Below are 10,545 nucleotides of genomic sequence, written 5' to 3'. Positions count from 1 at the left end.
TAAATATTCAAAATAAAATATATATAGCAATTAAAAGTTTAAGGACCAAATTTAATATAATTAATAAATAATATGATATTTCTAAATTTTTTATAATTTCTGAAAAGTATTTTACGTTAAAAATACAATGAAAACATTTTTATAAAAATTAAGCTAAATTTTTTAATAAAATAATATTTTTATTGATTGATTTTTTAATAATAAATAAATAGAATAAAGCTTAAAAATTAATTTTTCAAAATTTGTTTTTTTGTAAAAATTAAATTCATCGTAAAAGTAAATTAAAAAAAAAAATCCGCCCAGTGAAAAGTTGAGTAGCCGAGCCGGTTATTGTTGATTTAACATCATGTCCTTTTAAAACATTTATTTGCAGTAAAAGCACAGGCCATGAACTCATTTCTTAATTTTCCACAAAAGATGCCTGCTTTGAGTTGAAAACAGCCACGATCGCCCTTCAATGGAGAGAGGCCAAACCAGAGAGGAGTCTCCCTCACGACTTTAATTACGAGGCTAGTATCTTCGGTGCCGTAGGCCTCCTCTCGTCTGGCTGCATTTCCCTATCGAGCAGCTTCATCTCGGCACGCACAGGCACGTCCCTTTCTTCTAGCCAGTCACCTAAGCTAGGGAGGAGGAGGTTCGGGGTTAGATACACGTGGCGGTACCGTTTTGGGAGCTGAATTATTGAAGGGTCCTGCCTTTTTCGTCTCGTTCCTTAGATTTAAAGGCTAGACGACCCCACTACCAAGTGGAGGTGTCTTTCATGGTGTTAAGTGTCAAAATGTGTATGATTCAATCATACTCTATTTTGTCAGAACAATAAATATTTTTCTGTTTCGGCAAAATTGCGTGTCTACAAATAATTGGAAGCTTGACCGAGGCATCATGGGTATCTCCTCCCTCTCCAAGCATCAGCTTTCAATCACATAGAGGAGTAGACTAGGTACTTCTTGTGATACGCGGCGTATGAGAACATAATTCATTTTCATTTTTATTTTCACCGAAAACATCAACATCGTTGAAACCCGTCTCGATCGCTTATCAACTCTGAAATATCTGAAATCATTTAAAAAATAAATTAAATAAAAAAATTAGAATAAAATTAATATATATATAATTTCATAAATTATCTTAAAAAAATAAATAATAATTAAAATAATAAAGATAAAATCTAAAAAATAAAATAAAAATAATTAATATTTCATGAATTATTTTAAATGAAATAAGTAAGAATAAAAAAATAAGAATCAAATTTGATAAATAAGAATTTTCAATTAAAAAATGATGAGAAAAAATAAATAAAAATTATAAAAATAAAAACCAAAGTTAATATAAAAATTAAATCATAAGAGATGAAATTGAACAATAAATATTTAAAATAAAATATATATAGTAATTAAAAGTTTGATGATTAAATTTGATATAATCAACAAATAATATGACATTTCTAAATTTTTTATAACTTTTAATAATTGTTTTTTATAAAAAATAAAAGTAATTTTTCTTTGTAAAGTATTTTTCGTTGATCAACTTACTTAATATCAAATAAACACAGAAGTTAGATGTAAAAAGTTGAAAAAAATTGAAAACGAACCTTTCTTCTAGATCTTGTAATGACCATGATTTTTATTTTGTTTTGCACTTTGATTTGATTCTTTGTTATTAAATTTTTTTCTTCTAAATTTTTTTAATAAATTGATCATGAAATTAGATGTAAAAAGTTGAAAAAAAATACAGAATAAAAATGTAAAGAAATCTAACTAATCGTGGATTACTATAATATTTTATAATTATTTTAGTATACTTTACAATAATTGGTCATGAATGTCGCAAATCAGGCCAAATGTTTTTCAAAATAAAAAAAAAAAATTCAAGTATTATAAAAACAAATACCTAATAAATATTTTAAAATTTAATTTTTATATTTGATAAAAATAATCTAAAAATCATACTTGTTAAAAAGTAAAAAGAGATCTAACACTAATTAAATATTAGGTCATGAAATCGAGAAACATGCACAGCTAAATATATATTGTCATGTGTTGAAAGAAACCTAAAAAATCAAGTTAATTCACGAGACTAATATATTTTTTAAAAAAATAATAATTTAAATTCTATTATAATAAAATATTTTTTAGTAAACTGTTTCTATTTTTATTAATATCCTTGATTTCGCATTTTTATTTTAGTTGTTTAATAAAAACCAAACACATTCTTAAAACTTATCTAAAAAAACAAGATTGATTTCAATTAAGTATTAATTTTTTTTTACAGGCCCGACTGGCAAAATTAGGGTTTATATTTCTAACTAAAATTTTTTTTATATTTTCAATATATTTTTTATAAAAAAAACACTAAAATATTTTATTTAGCTGAAAATTATTCAAGTAAAAACATGTTCTGTGTATATTAAATTATCTATTTTTTCAAAAATTAAATATGAACTATTAGAAAAAAGAAAAAAAGGAAACATCCTTGTGTGGGAGGGACCCATTTCAAAATAAGCCAAGACATGTGGACCTACCAACCTAGACACATCATTCACCCATTTGTCTTTAAAACAAAATAGACATCATTGCATGCCTATATTTCAGGTGGGCACAGAAGTCGTTAGAAAATAATGCAAATGTATTTTCTGAATTAAAAACTTAATTTTCAATTTATTTTCATCTAAAAATATATAAAAAACACTTTTATAACTTAAATAAATTAAATTTTCAACTCAAAACACCCCCTAAATTTATAAAGAAAAAAAACAGAATCAAATAAAAAAAACTTTTTCTCAACTCTGATTTATCTTTTCAGTAACACGAAAGCTTAAAAAATAGTTTAAGTCCTTTTAGTTTTTTGTAAACAGTCTGTGAATCTACAGTGTTTTCATTCATCAGCCACAATAAAATACTAAGGCCTTTTAGGTTTTTTTTGTAAAGGAGAAGGGCTCTGAACCAAGAAGGATGGAGTGAAAAAAATGTACTAGTTTCTCTGTTTTTAATAAATAAATCATAAACTGCTCCTTCGAGTTTTTAAAAGTAAATTAAGTAGTTCATCTTGTTTTTTTTTTAAAAAAAAATTAGTTAATTCACCGGTGTTTATCATTTTTAATTTAATATTTTTTTATTGAAAAAAATCAATTTTCTCGTATTTTTATTTGAAAATATATTTAAATAATATATATTTTTAAATTTATTTTTAGCATAAATATATTAAAATGATCTAAAAAATATAAAAAGTCAATTTAAAATAAAAAAAATTATTATTATTATTTAAATATTTTTGTAACATGCCAAGTGGGCATGCTCAAAGAGTGCAAGATCCAAACTAGGTGCTGCCTTGATAAGGTGACATCAGGATGGGAGGAGGATAAATAAACCTTGTTTTGACCATTGAAAAGGTAAGGTAAATAGATCGATATTATTTTGAAGGTTGGAGGAAAAGACAAGTGATTAAGAGTTAATTACTAGCCTGGGCCCCTCCCTAATAATGTGATGGACTCGACGGGACATTCAAGACGTGGATGATAGTTACACCCAATTTAGGAAAAGGGAGAAGGAATATTAGATGGATGCGACTTGAAAGAAGGGGAGGGTACGGACCAAGGCCATGCTCCCATATCTTCTTCTTCTTCTTTAGTGGCCTAAATAGCGACTCGACTACCTCACCACTGTCACAAAAAAAAGAAAGAAGAAGCTAGCCCCTGTTTAGCAGGGCCCTTTCATGGCACGGATCTTTTTTTTTTTTTTTTTTTCTATTAGAAATGATAATTTAATCTTCAAATGACAGACACCGACCAGATGAAGAGTGTTTTTTTTTTTAATGTTTATTTTCAATTATTTTGATAGATAATAAATAGAATGTAAATATAAAAAATATTACAATACCCATTACCATCCTTTCGTTCAATGGAAGAGTCAACAAGGTTACATGGAAAATTATATTCTCTTTAGGTTTTTTTTTTTTGATAATTAATAAAGTATAAATACAGAGAAACCCATTACATTTTTATTTTCAATTTAAGATTCAGTAAGTTTTTCTTCGAGATAGATAATTCTCTTTACTTGTTGAGAAATAGTGCAGTTTTGGAGACTCGAGCCTTGCTTGTATTAACACATCGTGTTAATATCGGACAAAAGTAAATTTAATCAGTGATTAACATATATATATATATATATTAATGTTTGATAGTATTATAGAGAATAAATTGAAAAATAATAGGTCTTGAGCTATTAACTTTTAAAAATAATATGATTTTTATTTCTACCAAATATTTTTTTGGTATTTAAAAAATATCAAAAATACTTTTTTTTTTCCTATTATATCCTGTCTTACAACACAGTTAGTACGATTTGAAATGTACAATTGTTGTACTGTTTTGTATTTTAATGTATTTTCTAGCAATATTTAAACTAAAGCATCATATGCACTATTATATTATCTTCTATATAAATATACTCGTAATTTATTATTCTCTAATAAAATTATATGTTTTAAATCATATTATTAATATGTATAGATAAAAATAATAAAGTGCTATACCGTTTTAATTCGATTCCTTAACGCGAAGTGTTTTCCGGTTTAAAGTGAAAAGTACTTTCCTTCATCTAAAGTTTACGTTTATCCGACTAAAAAAAATAAATTGGCGAACTAGTTTTAAAAATGCAACACATGTAATAAATTAGAAAAATAATTTTTTTAAAAAGACTTTCCAATAAACAAATAAAAAAGCCTGAGAACGCATTTAGGCTAGTGAAAGTAGATATAAAATTACTCCATTTCCTGCAGGAGCCCAGTCGGTTTATAACAGAGCCCATGAAATTCAAGACAGGCCTGGAGGAGACATTCATTTGCAAACGGAAAGATTGCACATCGCCACCAGAGGTAAATTTTTCAGAACATCTGAACATTTTCCTGCGGGTTCAAACTCTGGAAAACCCAATGATTCATTCACAAACGTCGAGTTCGACTCAGAAAAGAGAGAATCTTTCACTCTTAAATATTCGTGGTCAAATCAATAGAGAAAAGGGCAAAGAGTAGCTGTCCTTTACAACTCCCTCTGCATTATCGCAAGAAAGTGCGGTGCATTCATTTTCTTGTACAATAAACCTCTTTTTTTTTTTCTTTTTGAGAATGTTGTACAGTAAATAGCTGAAGTCGTCCAAGAAACTGAGCTACAAAATCGTTCCAGCATGGATACCTCACAAGAATTTGCTAGGTAGCAAGATTGTTACCGACGTTGAGATCCTGTCATTGCTTGGTTTTCTTGTCGTTTCTACCTCTCTTTCTAAATTCTCGTTTCTCTGTTGTGTACTGCTTCTTAATTAACAAATTGCACATTGATGTTTTTACAGCTTCAGCAGCTGCTAGGAAGACCTCTTCCTCAACATTCACACTTCCCTGCAACTTCTCAAGCAGTTTCTCTGCCCCAGGTACCTCATTATCGTTCAACACGGTCAGCTCAGGCCCAGCAGCATCAGGAATGGTCTTCTTGAAACCAGAAAGAACCCTCACACAGGCCAAAGAGCTGTGATCAGAACCGTGCAGTTTAGAGACACCAGTTATGGTCCACAATAGTTCTGCAGAGGAGCTACAGCCCAGGCTTGTAGGAATGAAGTTATCTCCCATACTTGAAACGACCTACAAGAATCACATCAGCTCAGAATGAAAATCCATATATGCTGCATGCACCATAAATGCATATTGGTAGTTTAGCAATTAACTTTTGGAGTCGGCCAAATTTTTTCTGAATTTGTTGCAGAAGGAATTCCATGTAGAAGAAAGCCAACGAATTCCAAGCTCACAATTGGTAATTGGAATCTATTCAACTAAGACAATGCCAAGCGAACTGGAAACCAACTAGATAATGCAATGATGCACAATGGCAATGTGATGCCAGATCAGAAAACAAATCTATCAAATGAAACAGTCTTGTCAATATGAAACTGCCAGAACATAATAATTTTGTCCTCATGAACAGGTGTAGTATTTCACTGTTTCTGCAAAAATTTAAAGTAATCAGATCCTTACCTTAACAGCACCAAAAGTTTGAGAAGAAAGATCACAGCTCACCAGGAGTATACCTTGCAAGCTAGAGCAGAATAAATAAGCAGTCAGCTAACGAACTAACAGAAGCACACTAAAATGCTCAAAGGCAAGCAGAATGTTTGGAGACATGCCTTTGAATGGCCACTGCAACAACATTACTGCCCGGAATCGTACATAGATCAGTGACAGTAGAACAGCTCACTTCACTTCCATTATAGTCTACAATTCCTGCCTTCGGTAAGGAAGCGGAAGAAAAACAATTAACTAGTTGGCAGCACAGTTGAAAAAACCAGTGCTTTTAGTTTATAAAAATCATCATCACATTTCTCACAGTATAAATGACCTTAACACGATATACAATACTTATTAGCAACAGATACCTTCCCTGTACCATCATGATAATATTTATTCAGCTTAACAGAAGCAAAAAATAGAAAACTGCCCCAATTTTAATATTCACTTAATAAACATGGTATTTGAAAAACTACAAAGAAGCCAGTGATTTCATCAGGAACCTCTGTAACAATTCAAGAAGAAATGAGACACCTTACTGCCAACTTCACAGGTATCAAGGAGAGTTCCAGAGTTAATATCCCACAAGCGAACCTGAAGCAGGTCAGAGCACCCTTTTTTCTCAATTTGCAAATAGCATATTTTTAAAAAAGCACACTATTCAAATCAGGCTAATACAAGTGCTCGTGAATACTCACAGTTGAATCGCCACTGCCAGACACAAGAAACCCCCGAGGGTAATCCACAGTAACAAGAAAGGCGAGGCAGGACACAAACCTGTCAATTGATCCATGGAATTAGAAAAATATCAGCTTAAATCCATAGAGAAAATCAAGCAGTTCACTGAAATAAAACCATGCAAGTGAAGTTACAATGAGGGCAAACTAACATCCCGCAACACTTAAATTTGAATTTCTTATTCCATTTCATATTCCTAATTGGTATCATATCCATAAGCATGAGAAATGCAAGAAAAATGATAGTAAAAACTCACTCACTCTGTATGACCAAGGCAAAAACTTTGTATCTCGTGAGCTCCATCTAAAGGTTTCTTGGGAAACACAGTTACCTGTAAGGGCAATAACATCTTGTAAAAAAGGTAATCAAGCTAGATATTTTATCTTATTCAAAGAAAACAAGTACCCGAATCTTAAAATCTCGATCTGCAGTAACAATAAACCATCCATCAGGTGAAAATTCCTGCAAAAGGAAATCATTACTAGTAAAGGGTCCCTCACTTTTAAAGCCAAACATTTAGCAAGACATGTTATAACCCCATTTCCAACAAAAACCACACCCCCAGAACTGAAGAAGAAGAAAGACCTAAAAAGTGAACAACCCACCAGGCTAGTAATGATGCTGCAATAATGCGCGAGCAATGGCGCTGCCTTTTTATTGACCAAAGTCTCATTTCCATCAAGTCCATGCAGATCCACCACCCAAACAACTCCAAATTTGTCAGCAAAACAAACATGCAGTCCATCATTGCTGATGGCAACTGCACTCACTCTCTTCTCAGAACACCTATTCCAATCACAAGTATCAAGCAAATGCCACTAGAAATAATTCATAAGTTTCAGCTAGGACAAGAATCAAATCACCCTCTTTGTCTACCAAGAAGAATCCTATATTAAGATCAAGAAAAACTACACTTCAAACCATAAGAGAACTTACACGGAAGCAATGCAGCGCCAAGAATCAGTGGACCAAACCTTCACAAGTTTATCATCACCAGCTGATACAAACAGTTTCCCATTTGCACCGTAGCGGATGGCTCTTATAGAATCCTTATGAAACGCCTCACCAGTTTTATCCACCAACGTAACCCCACAATTTCCTCTACTTAGAAATCCATTAAGAAAATTAAACTCCAGTATTTGAAGATCGCTCAAAATATTTCATCATGTAGAAAGAATTATAGTGATGATTTCTTACCGGAGGTCGAAGACGCGGAGGTCTGACCCGACTGCGACAGCGACGGAATCCTGGGTCGGGTGAACTGAAATTCGGGCCGGAGCTACCTCTACGTCTCTGTTGTTTTCTCCTCCTTCAGGTTGAGTGTCCTCCATTTTTATTTTTCTGTTAAACAGATAACAAACAAGAAGAGTTCGATTTAGGGTTTTAGTCGCTGGTCAAGGTTTCAACTTTCAGGGTTTAACTGTATGGATCTGACAAAAAGTATATGGGCTTACTTAAGCATATTTATTTATGTATTGGGCTTATATGGGCTTAAGACCCATTGATATTATTTGCGACACCTGATGCTACGCTAGCAGACGGATCGTATTTTACTGGATTTCAAGCCGCCGCAATACGGCAAAGCAAATTTTTATTTAATTTTAGGTAATTAAAATAAACACTTGAATGGTTTAAATTCTAAAGAAGAAAATATATCTTTTAAAATTAAAATTTTTATTTTTTATTTATGTATTTTTTTACAAAAAATATATACTTTTTATTATAATGTTCCTTTTCTTTAATAAAAATCCAAGTTAATTAAAATAAATATTCTCAAAAACCTCAATAATTTAGATAAAGGAGGGAGAATATTTATTTATTAAGGAAAAATATCATGTCCTTAATGAAAACATGTATTTTTTCTTGTTAAAAACTTATCATAATCTATCCTTTTAGTTTCCATAAAAAATTATAAAAATTATTTCTTCATAATTTTTATATGGTTGTATAAGAAAAATAGAAGAATAGTTAATTTATAAGAAATATATAATAAAAATATTTATTTTTATCTTATTGAATATTCACTTGCAAATTTTTTTCCTGCATTTTCCTGTATATTATGCTTACGTATAATTATTTTTATATAGTTGTATGAACAAAATAAAAGAATAATCAATTCATAAAAAGTGTATAATCTTTTTTTTTATTTAATTCCGATCGGATTGTATATTTCACTATGTATAATTAATCAATAACAATTGTAAATATAACTATAAAAAACCAGAAGAATTTATTTTAAATATTTTTTTTAAAAAAGTGTTCATGAACCTCGGAAGAATCTCTAAAAGAGAAAAAGCTAGGTGGCCTGTACTAAATTGGGATTTTCCACAAGTAATGGTAGATTTGATGAGCAATATTTTAGTTATATTGATAATAGTTTCTTTGGGGGAAGTAAGGATGTGATATGATAAAAAAGAGAAGCAAAATCAAAATTTCTGCCATGAAATCGAATAGAACAAGAAGTTCCCAGCTAGTCAATGAGCACAGATTCCCGTCCACAGCAAAAGTATGGAGCAGGAAGAATAACAAGAAACTATCAGGTAAATAATTTGGGCGGTTTAAATACAAAAGAACAAATGGTTCGTTGATTGTTGTGCATCATGCTGCTGCTCCTGCTGCTACTAAATAAATTTCATGCTTCACTGTTGCTGTTAAAACTGACTCAATACCTTCAGCCTTGCCTTCCAAATGGAAGTTTCCCTCACAAAACCCTAAATTGACAGAAAACAGAGGCAAGGGTAATAACGGCTCACGAATAAAACAAGATAGCCAGAGAAAGATTACATTCCTCGTCTCCCGTAGGAGGGATCCAATGCCTTAACAAGATCTTAATTTTCGCATCAAAGCAATAACAAGAACAAATGGAGGCTAAATTCTCAGCTGTGTACACCCAAGGATTGTTCCTCGGCACCTTGTCATTGGAGTTGCCTGGCGCCATGTAGGTCTGTCACCCCCAACTGTTAAGATATCAACATCAGACAATGGCTTAATATCCCAATTCCACCGGTCTGGCCCAATCACCCCTCCAATCACATACATGTCATCTCCAAGCCCCATCATTGCAAATCCAATTCTTTTCCGGAACTCAGATGCTGAAACCACTACTTTCCTGGTTTTCCCTTCCTGCTTGAAAATTAGTCCATGGCTCATCACATAGAGAGCATCATGAACAACTGCCATTGGACCTTGGAGCCAACCGTAATCCTCAACTGTCCATCCAGACCCTACATTGTCCAAAACTTGTACTGTTGACAAGCCCCTGTGCAGGACATGCAACTTTCCCCCAATAACTACTCCAGAGCATGTTGAATTGTGAGTCCGGTGGAGATCAGGTATTGGTATCCAAACATCCTTCTCTGGATCATACATTTCCGCTTGAGAAATTGATTTTCGGCAGCTGGTGAAACCACCTGCAACCACAATCTTTCCATTCAAAGTACCGCATGCAAACATTGAACGGGGCACAAGCATAGATGCACATGCTGCCCATTGTCGTAATACAGGGTCATATGACCACACTTCATTTGTTGCAAAGCTTCCATCTTGATCACCAGTTAATGGGTCAACAGCATCACTACCACCACCAAGCACAAATAGCTTCCCCGCGCTAGAGACAACACCAAAGTGGGCAAGGTGTCTGATTTTAGAAGGGAGAACAGGAAGGGTAATCCAAAGGTCTCGGTGAGGGTCATAAAGCTGCCACAAATTCTCGGGATCAAAAGCGCACACACATAGCAGATCCTCTGCTGAACAAACCTC

The 10,545-nt window shown here is 32.3% G+C and overlaps 2 protein-coding genes across 10 annotated transcripts in view; both read right to left on the bottom strand.

The window, feature by feature from the left end:
* Positions 1–4,918: 4,918 nt before the first annotated feature.
* TRM82 (Transducin/WD40 repeat-like superfamily protein) lies at positions 4,919–8,222 on the bottom strand. Of its 2 annotated transcripts, XM_011034378.1 has the most exons (11): positions 7,984–8,222; positions 7,723–7,887; positions 7,392–7,572; positions 7,192–7,248; positions 7,047–7,117; positions 6,747–6,825; positions 6,583–6,642; positions 6,168–6,268; positions 6,019–6,079; positions 5,221–5,628; positions 4,919–5,185 (listed from the first exon to the last, which is right to left on the bottom strand). In XM_011034378.1, the coding sequence occupies exons 1-10, from the start codon at positions 8,115–8,117 to the stop codon at positions 5,239–5,241; spliced, it is 1,299 nt and encodes a 432-aa protein (XP_011032680.1). In that variant the 5' UTR covers positions 8,118–8,222; the 3' UTR covers positions 4,919–5,185; positions 5,221–5,238. The 2 variants fall into 2 exon arrangements, with proteins under 2 accessions (XP_011032680.1, XP_011032679.1); XM_011034377.1 differs by having other exon boundaries at positions 4,919–5,628; positions 7,984–8,221.
* Positions 8,223–9,295: 1,073 nt separating this feature from the next.
* Positions 9,296–10,545, bottom strand: part of LOC105131412 (F-box/kelch-repeat protein SKIP30-like) — a 4,122-nt gene continuing 2,872 nt past the window's right edge. For all 8 annotated transcript variants that reach the window (XM_011034367.1, XM_011034373.1, XM_011034369.1 and 5 more), the window contains one exon: positions 9,296–10,542. In XM_011034367.1, coding sequence (XP_011032669.1) covers positions 9,655–10,542 — 888 coding nt within the window. In that variant the 3' untranslated portion in view covers positions 9,296–9,654. The remainder of the gene's footprint in view (positions 10,543–10,545) is intronic.

This window comes from Populus euphratica, unplaced genomic scaffold (genome assembly GCF_000495115.2).
Source record: "Populus euphratica unplaced genomic scaffold, PopEup_1.0 scaffold23.1, whole genome shotgun sequence".
Lineage (NCBI taxonomy): Eukaryota > Viridiplantae > Streptophyta > Magnoliopsida > Malpighiales > Salicaceae > Populus > Populus euphratica.
The sequence above is the reverse complement of the archived record's forward strand: the minus strand, read 5'-3'. Positions and strand labels throughout refer to the sequence as shown.

Excerpts from the sequence above, each read along its gene's own strand:
- TRM82 (XM_011034378.1), bottom strand. The coding sequence starts at position 8,117 with ATGGAGGACACTCAACCTGAAGGAGGAGAAAACAACAGAGACGTAGAG. Across the intron at positions 6,826-7,046 it reads TTTTGCCTTGGTCATACAGA|GTTTGTGTCCTGCCTCGCCT; the intron begins GTGAGTGAGTTT and ends ATCAATTGACAG. Across the intron at positions 6,080-6,167 it reads GTTGCAGTGGCCATTCAAAG|CTTGCAAGGTATACTCCTGG; the intron begins GCATGTCTCCAA and ends ATTCTGCTCTAG.